Source organism: Chiloscyllium plagiosum, chromosome 1, assembly GCF_004010195.1.
Source record: "Chiloscyllium plagiosum isolate BGI_BamShark_2017 chromosome 1, ASM401019v2, whole genome shotgun sequence".
NCBI classification, from domain to species: Eukaryota; Metazoa; Chordata; class Chondrichthyes; order Orectolobiformes; family Hemiscylliidae; genus Chiloscyllium; species Chiloscyllium plagiosum.
In genome coordinates, this window is record NC_057710.1 from 152,371,859 (window position 1) to 152,393,079 (window position 21,221).

The 21,221-nt window shown below is 41.7% G+C and overlaps 1 protein-coding gene across 6 annotated transcripts in view; it reads left to right on the top strand.

The window, feature by feature from the left end:
* The first annotated feature begins 1,293 nt into the window (after window positions 1–1,293).
* dclk2a (doublecortin-like kinase 2a) overlaps window positions 1,294–21,221 on the top strand; it is a 323,983-nt gene continuing 304,055 nt past the window's right edge. For 3 of the 6 annotated variants that reach the window (XM_043699584.1, XM_043699574.1, XM_043699565.1), the window contains exon 1: window positions 1,373–2,678. In XM_043699584.1, the coding sequence (XP_043555519.1) occupies window positions 2,243–2,678 (436 nt within the window). In that variant the 5' untranslated portion in view covers window positions 1,373–2,242. Of the gene's footprint in view, window positions 2,679–21,221 lie in introns of all 6 variants that reach the window. The other 3 variants (XM_043699555.1, XM_043699545.1, XM_043699592.1) reach the window with 3 other exon arrangements.

A 21,221-nucleotide genomic window follows, 5' to 3' on the forward strand; every position in this document is an offset into this window, starting at 1 on the left:
AAACAAAACTGGGAATATAAATTTTCAGCCAATGCTCTTCTAATCTCTTACAGGATGCTGGGAAGTATCCTGTTAAATTCAAACATCTTGCCCACATGTTTCTTAACTAACTTCTCTAATTCTTTCTTTTCCATTTGTTGCAACTGATCTTGTAAACAATTCAAGATTGATCATGTTTCTCAATACTCTTTTTTAACTGAAGCGAGATGAATCGAACTAGCTGGTAAATCTTTCTGGGAGAAAAGAGAGAGCTGGAGATCAGAGTCCAGAGTGTGTTGCTGCAAAAACACAGCAGGTCAGGCAGCATCCGAGGAGCAGAAGAAACGTTGATTCTTCTGCTTCTCGGGTGCTGCCTGACCTGCTCTGCTTTTGCAGCAGCACACTCAAATTTTTCTGCCAATTTGCATCTGTTCTCTACTCACTATTCCTCTCCACCTGGGGCCTAACTTCTCAATTAGTAATTCTCTTTTAGCTAATCCCAGTTTTGGAAAACTAGACTGTTCTTTCTGAAAGCTTTTGGGAGCCTCCCCTTATTCTTTATCTCTGATTTTCTTTTTCCATTTGGCTCAGTGGTTAGCACTGCTGTCTCACAGCACCAGGGACCCAGGTTCGATTCCGGCCTTGGGCGACTCTCTGTGTGGAGTTTGCACATTCTCCCCGTGTCTGTGTGGGTTTCCTCCGGGTGCTCCAGTTTCCTCCCACAATCCAAAAAGAAATGTGCAGGTCAGGGTGAATTGGCCACGCTAGATTGTCCATAGTGTTAGGTGTATTAGTCAGAGGGAAATGGGTCTGGATGGATTACTCTTCGGAGGGTTGGTGTGGACTGGTTGAGCTGAAGGGCCTGTTTCCGCACTGTAGGAAATCTGAATTTAAACAAAATTCTTCACCCCTCACCTGAATTTTTGTCTGACTTAGGCCTGCCCCATTGTTGTCACAAAATTTAAATTGTAATGGTGGAGAGTCAACGTGGGAAAAAAAAGGGGGCAGACTTTATATTTGTTTTGTAAGTAAGAACGGTGTGGCATTTTCATCTTGACTCTCCAAATAACGGTGCAATGTTTTCAAACAGATTTAATTACGTGAATTAATTTGATTTAAAAAAATCACAATCACTTGTCTTCAGGACGATATAATAGAGTGAAGAAGTGTTGTTTAGGATATTTCCTAACGATGTAGACTTTAAATAATTATTTGAAAGAAAACCGAAGGGACGATTGGCAGTCGCTGAATATGTTTGGAGTTTAAAAGGGCGGGGGAAAGTGTTTGTCAATAATTGGAGGGGGCAGTCAGAGAAGCAGGGCTGCCCTCCGGCACTAAGACCTGGAGGAAGCTGTTGTGTGTGTGTTGTGTGTGTGGAGCTGCAGCGATTTCCTCCTGCACACTGCGGCTCAGCCCATAGGCTGTTCGTGCTGCCGGGTTTGCGAAGTGTTGGGAAGACTGTCCCAAACACACACACACACACACAAAGAGGATGAGCAGTTCGAATGGTTGCATTTGCACTCCAGCAGCCGTGCCTCCCTCTGCCTGACAGCTCCACACCCCTTAAACAGCGACGCTGCAGTGCATCAGCCCTCTCCCCATCCTCAGCACTCCCCCCCCCCTCTCTCCCACACACACACAACAGGATCGCCTTACTCCTGTTTCCGCTTCAGTCACAGTCAGCCCGGAGCTGGACCACACCGATTTGCTGTCGTCCTCGCTCGCTGCTCCAATTGGCAAGTGGACCACAACGGGCAGAGAGAGAGAAATCACAGTACTCTGCCGCCTCGGTGCATCGTCTCCTCCGTCTTCTGCACCCATCAGTTAACCCAGACCTGTCATCATCATCATCTGTGGAGAGGCCGAATCCAGGCGACAGAGTCTCTCTGATCCTCCACTTCCCTCTTCCTTTCTGGGTGGGCATCAGCTGAAGCAATGTAGGAGATGGTGGGTGACCCCCTCCTCTCCCACCAACCCCATCCCCCTCCTTCCCTTATTCTGTGTAGAAGATAGTCTCTGGTGAATAAGACAGCCTACTGCCATTGTTCAGTTTCTTTTTTTTTGAAAGGATAATAATTGCTCACATATTTGAAGTTCAGTGCCAACGATAAGGTCATCAAACTGACCGTGTACATGATCTTTGGGAAAGTGGTGCTTTCACTGCATTGCAGCTGGCAGTTAGAGAGGGAACAGGATTATTTAGGAGAACAGCAGTTTTCTTTGGCGTTGTTTCTAATTTTAATTTGTTGTTGCACTATTAACAATGTCGCATGATCGGAGTATCGAGCTGGAGCACTTTGAGGAAAGGAGCAAGGGCCACCGATCTTCCCGGCGTGGAAGTGGCACCGGAGGAGGAACAGGAGCAGGAGGAGGTGGTGGTGGAGGAGGCTCGGGCTCCCGGGGAAATGGTATACCGAGCCCAGCTCACAGCGCTCACTGCAGTTTCTACCGGACCCGTACCCTGCAGGCGCTGAGTCAGGAGAAAAAAGCCAAAAAAGTCCGCTTTTACCGGAATGGAGACCGTTACTTTAAAGGGCTCGCGTATGCTGTCTCCCCGGACCGGTTCAGGTCGTTAGACGCTTTGCTTGCGGAACTGACTAAGTCTCTATCAGACAATGTCAACCTGTCCCAAGGAGTCAGGACTATCTATAGCATTGATGGGAACAAGAAGATCACCAGCTTGGATGAATTGCTGGAAGGTGAGTGGGAAAAAGACAAAAATATGTTTCAATACGTGTATGGTCAACTTAAATTGCCTCAAAGTCAGATATGTGGTTTTGATCACCATTGCAGTTTTAGAGGAAACCGCACTGTATGATGGGAGAACCAGATTTCCATTCAAACACAGAAAACCTGCCATTGCTTTAAGGGATAGGCTACCTTCATTTACAATTATTACAATAATGCTGAAACAAGTGAATTGCAAGTACAAGGAAGCAAAAGTTGTTTTTTTCTTCACAATATTTTAAAAATTCAATGAAGTAACAAATATTCATTTGTATTTCTGTCACTTTAGCATCATGGTTGCCATGGCTAAACTAAAGGATATTTTTCCTATGGGGATGTTTTGGTGCTTGATTTTGGAATGATTTTATTTGGAAACTTCTGTGACAATCCATCGTGATGCTTTTAAACAGAATTTTAAATAGTAATTTCAGTATTTCCTTTGTAGCTTTTATTTTAGCTTAACACAGACCTGTAGGGTTTTCATCTTGGATACAGTTGTGCTGTAACTATAATGACAGTGTTCAAATTCCTGTTTACAAAGTTAGTGCATTATCTTTTTTACTACTTTGTGGTCCTCGTATCAAATGAAAGAAGAGGAGCAACTCAAAGGTCAAGGAAGTGTAGGAGGAACATCCTGTCTTCAAGGTATCCACTTTTTGAATCAAGTAAAAAATGATCTCCAAATTATGTTGGAACTAATTTTGTTAGTAAGATGGAGATCCTTGAGTTGGGTTTCCATCTTGCTAAGGCACTCAATAGTGCAGTTATGAGCAGCATTCTGAATGAAGCTAGTTGTAGTTAAAAGGGATTGATGACCAAAGAGTGTTATGTAATGAAATTATGTATATCTCCAAGTTATTATTGTTCTTGTTAATGGTGAGTGGTGTTTAATGTCAGTCCAATTTTGATAACCTTGCCACAGCTCAGGATGCAGACTTAAACCTGAAATATGGTTTCCCAAGATCATGTTCCTCCAAATTGACTTTGAGATGGGCATCAGCAATAACAACAATTTCCATAATAAGCAAAGCTATTATTATTATTTTAAAAAAAACTTCATGTTTGAAGTTGCTCTTATTTGCAACTTACGGTGGAGTCACTTTGTATGGTAGTTATAATTTAGAGGTAGCTCAGTAGGAAAAGAAGACTTGATTTTAGGAGTTGATATAATTGATTTTTTAAACTTCAAAACATACATTTTTGATAAGACTCATTTACTTTCACAAAAAGGATGACCTTCCTAAAAAGTGTGATGTAAAACTATTGCAAAAGGTAATTCTGACAGAAGAAACGTGCTGCATATAAGAATTTTAATGTAAGATTGTAGACGATTGGGTTGCTCATGAAAGGGTAAGTTGTTTTCTAACAATAGGTTACTTATGCCACATAGAAGGTGATATAATGGTCACTGATTATGTGACTGTCCATACCAAAAAATGTTCTGATAAACATATTGAGAACTTGCACTGTAGACATATCCATTTGCAAATAGGAGGCCCAATTTGTGTGTGTTGGCCCTTTCCCAAATTTGGGCTATGCTGAATGCAGTTAGTGCCGATTATGTGTTAAAGCAATAATCAGCATCCTTAAAAGATAGTGACAACATTTATCTGTTAGTATTCAAAATTTGGTTAAATTGCTAACTTAAAAAGAACAATTCCAGTTCGGACCAGTAAAGATATTATCATTGCCTGCTTCAGTGTCTGTCTCTGAGTTGGTAATGATTAGAATATTTAAAACTAGGATCAGTGCTGGGTCACTGCTTTTAGTTATCGATATTCATATGCCAATCATTTATGTGAGAGGTACGGTTGGTAAGTTTGCAGATGACACCAAAATTGGTGATGTCGTGGACAGCGAAGGTGGTTATCTCAAGAGAACAATTGGACCTTGATCAGATGGAGCTTAATTTGGATAAACGTGAGGTGTTGTACTTTGGTAAGGCAAATCAGGGCAGGACTTATGCACTTAACGTTAAGGTCCTGGCGAGTATTGCCAAACAAAGAGACCTTGGGGCACTGGGTCACAATTTCTTGCAAGTGGAGTCACAGGTAGACAATGTAGTGAAGAAGGTGTTTTGGTACGTTTGCCTTTCTTGGTCAGTGCATTGAGTTGGGAGGTATAGGACATTAGTTAGGCCACTTTTGGAATGCCGACTTTCCTGCTATAGGAAAGATGTTGTGAAACTTTGAAAGGGTTCAGAAAAGGTTTACAAGATGTTGCCAAGGTTGGAGGGTTTGAGCTATAGGGCGAGGTTGAACAGGCTGGGGCTGTTTTCCCTGGAGCGTCGGAGGCTGAAGGTTGACCTTATAGAGGTTAATAAAATCATGAAGGGCCTGGGTAGGGTAAATAGCCAAGTGCTTTTTTTCAGGGTCGGGGAGTCCAAAGCTAGAGGGCATAGGTTTAGGGTGAGAGGGGAAAGATTTATAAGGCACCTAAGGGGTAACTTCTTCATACAGAGGGTGGTGAGTGTGTGGAATAAGCTGCCAGAGGAGGTGATGGAAACTGGTACAATTACAACATTTAAAAAGCATCTGGATGGGTATACGAATAGGAAGGATATAGAAGGATATGGGCCAAGTGCTGGCAAATAGAACTAGACTAGTTTAGGATGTCTGGTCTGCATCGATGAGTTGGACTGAAAGGTCTGTTTCCATGCTGTCCATCACTATGACTAATTGCTAACTATCAGCAAAAATGTGATAATCCAGTTATAGTTATAGCATTTCTGCTTTTAGAGTCATAGAGTCCTACAGCACGGAGGCAGGCACTTCTGCCCAAACTGCTCCATACTGACCAAAATGTCCATCCGCGCTAACCCCATTTCCCTGCACTTGCCCCATATCCTTCTGAACCTTTCCTATCCATGTATATGTCCAATTGCCTTTTAAATGTTGTTAATGTATCCAGCTCAACCACTTCCATTGGCAGCTCATTCCATATGTTACCGGCCTCTGTGTAAAAAAAGTTGCCCCTCAGGTTCCCTTTCATTCTTTCCCCAATAACCTTAAACTGATTCCCTCTTGTCCTTGATTCCCCAACTCTTGGAAACAGGCTGAGTACATTCACCCTGTCCATGCCTCCCATGATCTTCTACACTCCACTCCCTCAATCTCCTACGCTCTAAAGTAAAAGGTCCTAGCTTGTCCACCCTCTCCCTATAACTCAGACCGTTGAGTCCTGGCAACATCCTTGTAAATTTCTTCTGCACTCTTTCCAGTTTAATAACATCCTTCCTATAGCAAGGTGAGCAAAACTGAACACAGTGCTCCAAGTGTGGCCTCACCAACGTCTTGTATAACTGCAACGTAATTTCCCAACTTCTATACTCAGTGCCCTGACTGATGAAGGCCAGTGTGCCAAAAGCCTCCTTCACTGCCCTGTCTGCCTGGGACTCCACTTTCAGAGAGCCGTGCACCTAGATTCCAAGGTCCCTCTGTTCCACTACACTTGTTGAGGCTCTGCTATTCACCATGAAATTCCTATTTTGATTTGACTTTCCAAAATGCAAGATCTCACACTTATCTATATTAAAATCCATTTGCCATTTCTTGGCCCACTTCCCCAACTGATGAAGATCCTGCTGCAATTTCTGATAACCTTCCTCACTGTCCACGACACTGCCTATTTTAGTGTCATCTGTGAATGTATTTATCATGCTTTGTACATTCTCATCTAAATCATTGATATAGATAACAAACCGCAATGGGCCCAACACCGACCCTAAGGTACACCACTAGTCACAGGCCTCCAGTTCAACAAGCATCCTTCCACTATTACCCTCTGCTTCCTACCATCAAGTTAATTGTGTATCCAATTTGCCAGCTCTCCCTGGATCCCATGCGATCTAACCCTCCAGAGCAACCCACCATATGGAACCTTATCAAAGGCCTTACTGAAATCCTTGTAGATGATGTCTACTGCCCTGCCCTCATCAAACTTCCTGATCACTTCATCAAAGAGCTCTTATCAAATTAGTGAGGCATGATCTCTCACACACAAAGCTGTGCTGACTACTTCTAATCAAACCCTGTCTTTCCAAATGCACGTATATCTTATCCTTCAGAATCTTCTCAAGTAACTTACCAACCATAGACATGAAGCTTATTGGTCTATAGTTGTCAGGATTTTCTTTGCAGTCCTCCTTGAATAAGGGCATAACATTTGCTACCCTCCAGTATTCCAGGGCCTTATCCATGGCTAATGCTGATGCGAAAATATCAGCCAGGGCCCTGTAATTTCTTCTCTAGCTTCTTGCAGGGTTCTTGGATATATCTGGTCAGAACCGGGAGATTTATCCACCTTCATACATTCTGATATGTCCAACACCACCTTTACTGTTATGTGGACTGTCCCCAAGATATCAGCACAAACTTCGCCAAGTTCCCAAGTCTTCATGTTGTTTCTCTGCGGTAAAAACCGATGAGAAATATTCATTGAGGATCTTGCCCAACTCCTGCAGCTCCACACATACATGTTCACTTTGGTCCTATTCTCTCTCTAGTTATTCTTTATAATACCCTTAATTTCAAGTATTCATTACTAAATGTGCCAATTAAAGATAAGATAATTTGTTCTATTAATCCAAATAGAACAAACATTTTTCCCTGAAGTACAGTGTTTCAATCTTATGTAAATTTAAAATCTGAGACAAACAGTTTCTGAGCATTGCTGGGACTCTCACAAATGAACCTAGAAAACCAAGTCTCAGTAGTTGAGGTATTTTTGATGAACAATTTTTATAGCTGTTTGTGTTTTAAAAAAAGATGTCTCAATTGAATCTGTCGGATGGGTTACTTGTTTGGCAATCCTTGTAACACACTGTATCTTAGCTCTTTGTGGATACTATTTGACCAGGCTTGCTTTTGAGCAATACTGTTTTAATGACACCTGCTAAAAATGTAGAAACAGCAGAGAGCGTTGATAAAGGTTCTAGCACAAAGAAAGTTGGAGACATTGTAAAGAGCGACTCCTATTTAACTGCATACAATAGAGTGAGTATTACAGACATATAGTTAGGTGCATTATAGTTGTAAAAGATGAACATGAACAGCAGAGAAGGACAATGGTGATGTTAAGCCATTTTCTACAGACGTGGTATTGATGTCTAATAACAATATTTCAACTGAATCTTGTTGAAGGACAATCACTGAAGAGCAAAGCCGCCCAGGAATTGTGCCATCTTTCGCAACTGGAACTAGTATCAGCAATGTTCTAAAAAGGTCATTGGACCTGAAACATTAGCTCTACTTTCTCTCCACACAAGCTGCCAAACCTGAATTTTTTTCAGCAATTTCTGATTTTGATTATGGTATTATTACACATTGCTATATCTTCCTTCCAGGCAAAGTGAGGAACCTGGCCAGATTAATTTGCTTCATGTTCCACTGCTACATTAAGCCAATCATAGGTACCAGGGTGATGAATACATTAAAGTCAGTAGGCAGCTGCAGTAGGAGATGCGAAAAACACTTTGGAACAAAAATGGTCACTTGAATGCACACATCATCATTTAAGCAATATTACCTAATCAACCTATCAAAGAAAAAAATGTTGAATACCTAAAAAGCTTCTGCTTCTAAAACACATGAATGTAAAATGGACTGCTTAGAATATTCACAAGCCTTTAACTTTAGAATGCATTCATTATTCCAAAGGAAATTAGTTCCGTGGAAAAATAGATTATTCACCAAAAATGTTTTATAAATTGTACATAACCCATACCCACAACACAAACATGCAAGTACATATATATTTGAGAGGGAGGAATATAATCGAGTCATAAGCTGAAACAGCAGTTAATTATATTGGGAGACTTGTAGTAGGATCTGCACCACAGAAGCTGCAGAGTTGTGGTTGAATGCTGAATACTGAACACTATAGCTTTCAAAAAAGGCAAATAAGTGAAGACTGAGCAGTAGAAAGCTATTGTGCCTGAGCAAGATGACAAAAAGGTGGAAGGTGATAATGAGAACTAGCAGAAACTAAGCCAGAACTTCAGGCTCTGCTAAGCAGTTCCTTTTTCAAGGGCTTCATGTATTTTTGTGTGATTTTATACAGAATCATTTCTCTTTCATATGACCTTGATCAGATGGGCCAACGGGCTGAGGAATAGCAGATGGAGTTTAATTTAGATAAATGTGAGGTCCTGCATTTTGGAAAAGCAAATCAGGGCAGGACTTATACACTTAATGGTAAGGTCCTGGGGAGCGTTGCTGAACAAAGAGACCTTGGAACGCAGGTTCATAGTTCCTTGAAAGTGGAGTTTCAAGTAAATAGATTAGTGAAGAAGGTGTTTGGTATACATGCCTTTATTGGTCAGTGCAATAAGTATAGCAGTTGGGAGGTCGTGTTGCAGCTGTACAGGACATTAGTTAGGCACCTTTTGGAATACTGCATTCATTTCTGGTCTCCCTGCTATAGTAAGGATGTTGTGAAACTTGAGAGAGTTCAGAAAAGATTTACAAGGATTAGATTCCCTACAGTGTGGAAACAGGCCTTTCGGCCCATCAAGTCCACACCGACCCTCCGAAGAGTAACCCACCTCCCCTGACTAATGCGCCCAACAACTATAGACAATCTAGCATGGCCAATTCACCTGACCGGCACATCTTTGGACTGTGGGAGGAAACCGGAGCACCCGGAGGAAAACCACGCAGAGAATGTGCGAACTCCACACAGATAGTTGCCCGAGGCTGGAATCAAACCTGGGACCTGGTGCTGTGAGACAGCAGTGCTAACCACTGAGCCATCCTGCCGCCCTTAAATATTGCCAGAGTTGGAGGATTTGAGCTATAGGGAGAGGATGAATAGACTGGGGCAATTTTCCTTGGAGTGTTGGAGGCTGAGAGGTGACCTTATAGAGGTTTATAAAATCATGAGGGGCATAGATAAAGTGAATAGCCAAGGTCTTTTCCCCAGGAAAGAAGAATCCAAAACCACATTTGGACTAGTTTATGGTGAGAGGGTAAAGATTTAAAAGGGACCTAAGGTATACATTTTTACGCAGTTGGTGGTATGGTATAGAATGAGCTGCCTGAGAATGTGGTGGAGGCTGGTACAATTACAATATTTAAAGGCATCTGGATGGGTATATGAATAGGAAGGGTTTCGAGGGAAAATTGGCCAAGTGCTGCAAATGGGACTACGTTAATTCAGGATATCTGGTCGGCATGGACAAGTTGGACCAAAAGGTCTGTTTCCATGCTGTACATCTCTATGTGAAATAAATTATTATTAATTTTAGATTTATGGTCATGTCACTTTTTTGTGGGTATTAGTATAGGGTATGTACCATGTTATCTATTTTATGTCATTGATATATTAGTGACATGGTACTTGTACTGTCTATGTGGAACTTTGATATTAGTCTTCTGGCTAGCCCATACAGCCCTGACCTACTTGGTTTTGCGTGCTTCACCTTCCCTAGTTCAGAGGCAGCTACACTCACGGGATTGGCATTGATTTCAAAGTTGCTGCCGTTTCTGTGCTTCTAGGTATGTAACACCTTGGGAACAGTATCCTTACTGAACTGAGGCTAATATTATGTTTAAGCACAAAGCATTAAAGTTGCTGGTTGCATGACTACAAATCCGTCTGCAAGTTGGACATGTTATTATGAATATGAACCTCAACGTCATTGGCAGAATCTTTAATTAGCCTCCCTGTCAAACATCTTTCACTTCACAGTTATCTCCTTGAGGACTGATTTAAGAAGTGAGTCAACAGGACATACCAGTGCTGTGCCTCTGCTGAACAGGAAACAACACTGCTTCATCCATCAATTCTGCCCTTTTTGTTTAAGGAATAACTTGTTATACATTTCTTTATCTAAGACGTGAAGTCTGCTGACTCTGCACCTCAATTGAAGCCCACTTGAAGTGATCATGCTGAAATCTATGGTGAGGCATATTGCGGAGAAAGTTCAGCTTTATGTTGGAGGTATCACACTCTCTGTTAAAAGAAAAGGGCTCTTGATTTAAGTCAGTGGGCATTGTTAGAGTCATTTCATGATGCACTGTAGGCCCTGCTCTCCATCTGCAGAAAAGCATTTAGCAAAGTTTGTGGTAATATAATTGTTCATGTTTTTCTCTCAATGCTTGCATGTTGCGCTTGGTATATACAGCCTCCCAATCAATGACTTCCTTGATAGCATCTTCAAATAGTGGTAGATTTGGTTATTCGGTCTAGCTAATATCTGAGTTTGATTATTGAGGCCAGTCAAGGGTCTCAATAGATCAAAGACCATGTCAGCTGGTATACCCACCAGTTTATTTGGGGAAAGCTGCAGGTGGGTGGCAAGGCGGTGGACTGCCCATGCATCAACCTATTTTATGTGACTAGCCCTACCTGTAAATATATCAGCTTGGAGGGCCATAAAGTTATGAATTGCCTACTTCTTTCTTTGTTCAGTGTTGCATAGGATCTCGAACATCCTGACATTTGTGTTATTTGATTTCCAAAGTTAGAATTAGCAGTCTGTTTTTGTTTTGGATGGCAAAGTGCAGCTTTTATTGTTAGTGCTGTATTGTTAGTTGTCTCATCTGGTGTTTCTCGTCAGTTGCTTGTGTATATGCTTGGCAGGGATCAGTTTCTGCTGTAATTCAGGAAAAGTGGTCTCCATCTATATCTGCCCTAAAAAGGTCAGTTTTGTGCTCATACTTGATTTTTTTTTCACTTTATATGCAGCCACCTTAGTTAATAGAACAATAAACACCAGTTTTGATGAAAGACCAAAAGAGAAAATGCTGGAAAATCTCAGCAGGTCTGGCAGCATCTGTAAGGAGAGAAAAGAGCTGATGTTTTGAGTCTTACTGACCCTTTGTCAAAGCTCCATTCACTTTCTCTCTCTGAGATGCTGTCTGATATTTCTTAGGTTCTGCAGCATCAGAGGGAATTATTAAATTGGATCTGGGGCTTGCTAACAGGGTATCATCCTCTCCTAGAGTGTCCCAGGCATTTATGTTGGGACTTCTAACATTCATGATGTACATAAACAACCTTCCTAATTATTAAAAACAAAAGTGCAAATATTTGCAGATATCTGTATCGCTTATATCTCACAATTGACACAAGATCATGTCAATTTTATGTAAGATGATCATTTGGAATGCAAACTTGGCAGGACCAGTGGAAGATGTTAAAAATGCTATGTTATGTATATTACCAACAAAAGAGAACTATAAAAGATAATTTCAAGTTCTGTATTCAAATCCTCAAATGGGGATTTCACATTTTGCATATGGCATTCAATGCAACAAGGCTCTCAGATTTCTGAAGAGCAATGTTTGGTATTGCAATAAAAGTATCAAAGTGATGGTTTACCAAAATCTCTTTTTCATTCAGCCTTAGTGTGCAGGTAGTGTCAGGGGTCCTTGCATAGTGAGAGAAATAAATAAGTGGAATCATCCAAACACATGCTGCATGATTCTGAACAAATCAGTATTGCAGTAGACCAGTGTCACATCCTTGATCAAAGATTTGGAATGAGAATCTGTACAGCAAATGTGAACAAAAAAAGTAGGCTGACAGTGTTCTGTAAAATATGGAATGGATTGGTGAGAATTGGCAGAAATAACTACGTGCTTTTCTCTGGCAAGACAAAATGTGGCATAACTATCCACATAAACCATGAGGATGGTGTATCAACCATTTTTTCTTCTCAAGGAAAATCTCATGGAACAAGCTGCAAGAAGAAATAGTCAAAGCTCCATCACTTGAAATCTTTAGGACCTATCTCTAGGCCATTTCCATTTGTAAATTTTTTGTTATCGAAGTCTACAATGAATAGAGGTTGAGTAGGTTAGGTTTGTTTTCATTAGAAAAAAGGAGATTGAGGGGGGACCAGATTGAGATTTACAAAATCATGAAGGGTATAGACAAGGTGGATAGAGACAAGCTTTTTCCCCAGGGTGAAGGATTCAATAACGAGAGATCACACTTTCAAGGTGTGAGGCGAACAGTTTAAGGGGGATACACGCAGCAAGTACTTCACACAGAGGGTGGTGGGCGTTTGGAACGGGTTGCCAGCAGAGGTGGTAGAGGCAGGCACGGTAGATTCATTTAAGATGCGTCTGGACAGATGCATGAGTAGGTGGGGAACAGAGGGATACAGATGCTTAGGAATTGGGCGACAGATGTAGACAGTAGATTTGGATCGGCTCAGGCTTGGAAGGCTGAAGGGCCTGTTCCTGGGCTGTAAATTTTCTTTGTTCTTCTTTATTCTAATACTGACACATCATGCTTGGGTTAACTCCTGCTAAGATTAGAGATATTGGCAGCTGATGGATATTATTCTGTGATGCTGGCGGAACCAAAGCAGAAACAGTAGCTGAGGTTCGGAAGGATTCAATGAGTTCTGTTCCCCAGCCACTTCTACCACCCACTTGGCAGTTGTTTGAGTCTGAATCAAACTGCACCGAATGTTAGTGACTTTTTCACCCTGCGATGATCTGCCACCTTCGTATCTGATGCCATCACTCCCACTGTGTGTTCCACTGGGACATTACCTGCCCTTTGGCCCTGTCTCAGTTCATCTGCTGCTGATGCCCTCATTCAATCCTTTGTTATTTTTCAGACTCGACTGTTTCAGCATACTTCTGATTAGCCTCCTACAGCCATCTTATGCATACTTGAGAACATCTAAACTTAAGCTGCTGATGTGCTAACTCTGTGTAAGGCTGGACTTACTTCTACAATCACAGCACTTGTCAGCAGGCCTTAAAGTTATCAGGGCTCTGGTGTGGACCAAGCCACTGAGTCAGATTTTGTAGTGGCAGGCTTGTGAATGGATTTACAAATGGATCATGTGGCAGGGAAGGCCCATATCACCTGGTGGCAATGTAGGAGCTGATGCCATCTTTAAAGGACAACCCTGTGTTTGAATTGGAAATCAACTTAGAAACTAATCTCCTGCAATTTCTATGCTCAACACAGAGCATTGTCAAGTCAAGGGCAAAGTTTCCTCTGCAGTCAGAGAAAATTGTATGGTCCAATGGGTTTAATTCAAGCCTGAGATGTCCCAGTCCAATTAGTGTAGCTCTGTTGCAGATTGAGGATGAAAGGTGGATAATTCCCATGCTGCTACTAATTGTCCCTTTCCTCGCAGTCAGCCTCTGAGGTGTTCTTGTTCTTAGGGACTTCAAGCAGTCACGTCACTTCAAGGGATGATTCCTCTGCAATTTACTCTGCCCCTTTCAATTAGGATCAAGTACTTCTAGGTTCTAACTTTCCTTTGTGAGCCTTCACCCCCTTAGATTGTCAATTCAGCAAAATTTTATGCAGAGAAATTGTCTTCAAGATCAGTGCAATGCCCTGTGATGCAGTCTCCTGACATAAAAAGGACTCTGTCATTGAGTCAAGAAAGTACGTGTTAGTCAGCAGCTTTCACTGGGTGGGTTACTGAGGGCGCAAGAGACGTGTGAGTTTCAATACATATGTGAGGCAGGATTAAATTCCATTGAATTGCATTTAAATTATAAGCAAATGGATAATTAAGCAAATCGGAGAGCTTTCAACCATTAGCAAATGAATTCTCTCTTTCTTTCACCATTCTGATACTGATTTAATCATTTACAGCCTTCTGCTGCGGAGAATATGATTCAGAGCCTCCCGAGCAATTTTCTGTGTGAGCCACCACGTTAAGCTATGCAAAGTCCATCCCCCAAGTTCTGTTCACCAGTCGCCGTTGTATGTGGGTGCACCTTGGCTCTCATTTGAAATTCTCATCCTTTTCACCTCTGACCAAAGCCTTGTTTCCCCCCAATTTCTGTAAACTGCTGCAGCCCCATGATGTTCAACATAACTTGTGTTTCTCTAATTCAGTTTCCTTTAGCATTCCTGATTTTAATTGTCCCACCATTGGTTGCCATAGTGTGAGCTCTCAGAGCCATGAAGTTCTGAAATACCCTCCCAAAGCTTCTCCAGCCCTAGACATCTCTTTCCTTGTTTAAAATGTGCCTTAAAACCCACCTTTTTGATCAAGCTTTTGATAATTTGTTCTAATATCTGCTCATGTGGCTTGATGTTGAGAGTGTGGAGCTGGAAAAGCACAGCAGGTCAGGCAGCATCTGAGGAGCAGGAGAGTCGACATTTCAGGCATAAGCCCTTCTTCAGGAATGAGGCTCATGGGCCAGGGGGCAGCTGAAAGATAAATGGGAGGGGAGGGGGGTTGCTCAGCCCTCCGGCCCACCAGCCTCATTCCTGATGAAGGGCTTATGCCCGAAACGTCAACTCTCCTGCTCCTCGGATGCTGCCTGATCTGCTGCGCTTTTCCAGCTCCACATTCTCGACTCTGATCACCATCATCTGCAGACCTCACTTTCTCCTCATGTGGCTTGATGTCAGATTTGATTAAGAATGCACTGACAGCACACTATATAATGTTTTATTATGATAAAGGTGTAAGCTTAAATTTTAAGTTGTTTTTGCTGCATTAGGGATATTTCAAGAAACATTGTTTTTCTCTTTTAAAAAGTGTTCAGGCTGAAATTAGATTTTTCTCAAATATAACACTTAATACTTATTTATAGTCCCCGTACCTAATCTAAAAAAAAGCTCTGTATTCTTGCTTTGCCTTATTTCTTGGGTGTTATTTATAATAATTAAACTACTGCCTGGCTGTAATTTTTATTTGTTATTCACACGGATAAATTATTATTTTATAGACTTATAAATAAAGCTACTTCTTTACGTATGAGTACTTTTGGATTGTAATGTGAGGGAGAAAGCAGTGAGGCCTTTTTAAACAGTCATGTTCAGGCTGTGAGGTGGGTGATCAACAAAAATAAATCCACTTCTTTAGAAATATACAGTGCACAGAGGCTGAAAACAGAAGCAGATATTCACATTTGATGATAATGGCAAGAAGGTAAAGTCAGAAGACAATCTGACAGACCATCCAAAAGATGTTCATTGTTCATGGTCCATTTTGTGTGGAAGTTGTGCAAACTACCTTTCCAATTTGTAATCCATCAGATTTATATTTCGAGCTCAATTAAATCCAGTATGATAGAACTAGAAAATTTGGAAATCTAAAACAAAGTGAAACTCAAAGAAGTCAAATAATTTAGATATTTGCTGAGACTTGAGTTGGGAGATATAATTTGACTTTGTTCGTATAGTGAAATACTGGGCATTTCTGAGCAGGAGGTATTTACTCTTTGTTCCTAGGGTAGGAACTGGTCCTCGGCAAAAGTGAGGACTGCAGATGCTGGAGATTAGAGTCGAGAGTGTGGTGCTGGAAATGCACAGCAGGTCAGGCAGCATCTGAGGAGCAGGAGAGTCGATATTTCAGGCAAAAGCCCTTCATCAAGAAAGCGGAGTTAGTTGCTGCAGGCTTCATAGCCTCTGACCTGCTCTTGTAGCTACTGTATTTCTATAGTGGATTGAGTTTATGGCCAATGGTAACCATTCCTGATGAAGGGCTTTTGCTCGAAACATCAGTTCGCCTGCTCCTTAGATGCTGCCTGACCTGCTGTGCTTATCCAGCACCACACATTCCACACTAGGAACAGGCTATAACCTGTCAATGCTCAGATGGATATCATGTTCCTCCCATGTTGCTTACTTCAGATGTTGCCCTTGAGAAGGAGGTAGTGAACTGCCTTCTTGACCTGCAGTAGACCATGTGCTGTAGATTGACCCACAATGCCCTGAGGGAAGGAATTCCAGGATTTTGACTCAGCGACAGTGAAAGAGCATAATATATTTCAGGGTGGTGGGCATCTTGGGGGGACACTTAGTGTTAGAGCTGTACAGCATGACAACAGACCCTTTGGTCCAACTTGTCTGCGCTGACCAGATATCCTAAATTAATCTAGTCCCATTTAGCCCGTATCCTTCCACACCCTTCTTATTCATATATCCATCCAGATGCCTTTGAAATGTTGTAATTATACCAGTCTCCACCACTTCATTTCATATGTGAGAAAAAGTTGCCCCTTAGGTCTCTTTTATATCTTTCGCGTCTCACCCTAAACCTAAGCCCTCTAGTTCTGGACGCCCCCAACCTGGGAAAAAGATTTTGGCTATTCACCCGATCCATGATTTTATACACCTCTTTAAGGTCACCCCTCAGCCTCCGACGCTCCAGGGAAAACAGCCCCAACCTATTCAGCCTCTCCCTAAAGCTCAAACCCTGTAACCCTGGCAACATCCTTGTAAATCTTTTCTGAACCCTTTCAAGTTTCACAGCATCCTTCCTATAGCAGGGACACCAGAATTGAGTGCAATATTCCAAAAGGTGCCTAACCAATGTCCTGTACAGCTGCAACATGACCTCCCAACTCCTGTACTCAATACTCTGACCCATAAAGGAAAGCATACCAAATGCTGCCTTCACCACCCTGTTTACCTGGAGCTATGAATCTGCACTCCAAGGTCTCTTTGTTCAACAACAATCTTGGGACCTTACCATTAAGTGGATATGTCTTGCTCTGATTTGCCTTAACAAAGTGCAGCACCTCATATTTATCTAAATTAGTCTCCATCTATCACTTCTCAGCCCATTGGCCCATCTGATCAAGGTCCTATTGTACTCTGATGTAACCTTCTTGGCTTTCCACTACACCTTCAATTCTGGCGTCATCTGCAAACTTACCAACTATACCTCCTATGTTCACATCTAAATAATTTATATAAATGACGAAAAGCAGTGGACACAGCGCCGATCCTTGTGGTACACAGATGGTCACAGGCCTCCAGTCTTACTGAAGTCCGTGTAGATCATGTGCTCTGCTCTGCCGTCATCAATCCTCTTTGTTACTTCTTCAAAAAATTCAATCAAGCTTGTGAGACATGATTTGCCATGCATAAGGCCTTGTTAAGTATCCCTATTCAGTCCTTGCCTTTCCAGATACATGTCCCGCAGGATTCCCTCCAACAACTTGCCCAATGTCAGACTCACCAGTCTATAGGTTCCCTGGCTTTTCCTTACCACCTTTCTTAAATTATGGCACCACTTTAGCCAACCTCCAGTCTTCTGGTACCTCACTTGTGACTATCGATGATACAAATCTCAGTAAGGGGCCAAGCAATCACTTCTCTAGCTTCCCACAGAGTTCGAGGGTACACCTGACTATGTCCCAGGGATTTATCCACCTTTACGCATTTTAAGACATTCAGAATCTCTGTAATATGGGCATTTTTCAAGATGCTGTTATTTATTTCCCTACATTCTTTATCTTCCATATCCTTCTCCACAGTAAACATTTATGCAAAAGTTGCAGGTAGTGGTGTATCTGCTGCCCTTAATCTTTGAAATGGAAGTGGTCGTGGGTTTGGGAGATGCTGTCTAATATTGTTTGGTTCATTTCTGCAGTGCATCTTGTAAAGAGTACACACTGCTGCAACTGAGAGCATTGGTAGAGGAGAGAGTAGATGTTTGTGGATGTGGTGCCAGTCAAGCAAGCTGCTTTAGTGTCAAGCTTCTAGAGTTGGGGGTAACTCTATCACAGTCCTGACTTGTGCCTTGGTGGTGGGCAGGCTTTCGGGAATTAGGAGTTTCTCTCTGCTGGCATCATAGCCTCTGACCTGCTCTTGTAGCTACTGTATTTCTATGGTGAATTGGCTTCATGGTCAATGGTAACCCCCAGAAAGTTGATCGTGGGAAATTCATTAATGGTAATACCATTGAATGTCTAGGTGTGTTGGTTAGATTGTCCCTTATTGGTGATGGTCATTGCCTGGCATTTGTGTAGCACAAATGTTATTTGCCACTTGTCAGGCCAAACCTGCATTTGTCTGGATTTTATTGCTTTTGAACACTGACTGCTTCAGTGTCTGAGGAGTCGCGATTGCTGCTGAACATTGTGCAGTCATCGATGAACATCCCCACTTCTGACCTTATGATGGAGGGAAGGTCATTGATGAAGCAGCTGAAGATGGTTGGGCCGAGGACACTGCCCTGAGGAGCTCCTGCAGAGATGTCCTGGAGCTGAGATAACTGACCGCCAACACCCAGAACCATCTGCCTATGTGCATGGTATGACTCCACCAGGGGTGAGTTTGCTCACTGATTCCCATTGATTCAAGTTTTGATAGGGCCCCTTTATGCCATACTTGGTCAAGTGAGGCTTTGATATTAAGGGCTGTCACTCTCACCTCACCTCTAGAATTCAGCTCTTTTCTCCATGTTTGAACCAAAATGAGATCAGGAGCTGAGTGGCCATGGCGGAACCCAAACTAGGTGTCACTGAGCAGGTTATTGCTGAGCTGGTGCTGCTTGACAGCACTGTTAATGACCCCTTTACAGATGATCGAGAGTAGATTGATGAGGCGGTAATTGGTCAGGTTGGATTTGTCCTGCTTCTTGTGTACAGAACATATTTGGGCAATTTTTGACATCATCAGGTAGATGTCAGTGTTGTAGCTGCAATGGAAGAGCTTGGCCAGGAGAGTGAGAAGTTCTGGAGCATGTCTTTGACAACATTCCAGCAACAATACCAGAGCCTGCAGCCTTTGCAGTATCCCTGTGCCTCCAGCTATTTCTTGATATCACGCGGAGTGATGCAAATTGACTGAAACCTGGCATCTGTGATGCTGGGCCTATTGGAGGAGACTGTGTGGATCATTCACTTGGCACTTCTAGCTGAAAATTGTTGTGAATGTTTCAACTTTATCTTCTACGCTGATGCACTGGGTTCTTCCATCGTTGAGGATGGGACTGTTTGTGACGCCTCCTTTTCCAGTGAGTTGTCTGAAAGAAGCTGCTGAAAATGCACCAGATTTTGCCTTGAGTGATTTATGCAGATGGTAGTCTTCAAGGCATATCAACAACAATGAAAACGTATATTTGCATTGTGCCTTTAAAGTCATATGCAGTGGAAGCAGTGATAATCAGAGGACATAAATTTAAGTTAATTAACAAAAGAGCTCGAGGGGACATGAGAGAAAAAGCAAGTTGTTTTGAACTGGAATACATTGCATGAAATGACAGTGACATAGATTTGATAATAACTTTCAAAATGGACTTGGATAAATGAGAAGGAAAGGAAAACACTATTATCTCCTGCTTAGGCCCATTAGGAAAGAAAAGGAGCAGTGGACCAATTGGGTTACTCTTTCAGACAGTGCATACAAGATGGGCTGACTGTCCACCATCTATGCTGTCTCTTTGTACAATTCAATGCCTTACCTTTTGAAGACTACATGATTGAGTGTTCCATCCGGCTTCCTCAGGTTAGATGTTCGACCCAAATATTACGACAGAGCTCAGTTTGTAAATTACATTCATCATCATTGACTGTAAGGGTCATTTAAGACTGCCATTGAACCATAATCTTTTTTTTTGACAATGGAGTAATTATTAGGTCTTAGAACTGACAAATTTACTTGAATTAATTTCACATATGCTGTTTGGACAAGCTTGAGCTCAGATTATTTAAATTCCTCTCATTCTTAGTCTCCAAAATAAGCACTACCTTAGATTGCAAGGTCAATCAGTTCATCCTTTCACGACCCACCCTAAGCAGGGTCTTCCTCATAAAAAGAACTACCGGAAATCTCAAAAAGAAAATTCCAAAATGCTCAACAAATCCGTTGATACCAACAGATAGAAGTGCTGGATCTCAAGGCTGAAATAAATATTTCATCATTTGGCTGGATGATGAGCAGATCCTATCACTACTGCGAATAGAGGTCATTCCCAAATGTGAAACAAACACTGCAGCTCCCAATGGAGTTTGCTCTTGCGCAGTACAAAAGCTGGTTCATTATCCATTGCAGTAACTTAACTTTCTCTTCAGTTTCATGTACTTTACTCGGATACTGTTCTAAACAGTAGCTGTCTGTGAGACAGTCATTAAACTAGGTAAGAATTAGTTCCCTTGCTATCTAAACTGCAGACCTTTAAAAATAGACCTTCGACCTAAAAATCTCTTGGTGTTCACAGAGGAAAAAAAAATTGTTGGCAGTATGTGAGTTAACTTGAATATTTGGAAACATTGGTTTGTTCACAGTCCATATATTTGCTTTCATACTGTATAAATCAGTTCTGGAAATATTATTTGATGAAGTTGTAACATAGTGTTCTATGATAAATAGTATTGTAATTCTTAGACAGCTGGCATGCAAGATGCAGCCATACTGTCCACATAGACCATCTTTATGTGTGCTGCGTAGTGTTAGTTTTCTAAGCCCATTTAAGGAAATAGATTATAAAGCATACTTTGCTAAATATAAATGGAGTCACATTGTCGATAGCCTGTTGGCTATATTTTAAAATTTAATTTAATTGCTCTAAAAACAACCTAATATTTAGAAGAACTATATATAAATGGGGCAGCCAAATTACGCCACAGCTGGTGTCTGAGTTACATGAAACCCATTAGTTTTTGGCTGTGATCATTCTAGAGATTAACTAACATGGAGTATCATAAACTGATTGTTATTCCTTTGTGTATAGTTTCTCATTTGTGGATGTTGTCTACCCGCATGTTTCATGTAGGAAGGTTACCAGTGATTGTGAGTCATGTGTAATCAAAGCAATTAACATTCTCACTCCAGCTTACCTTGGC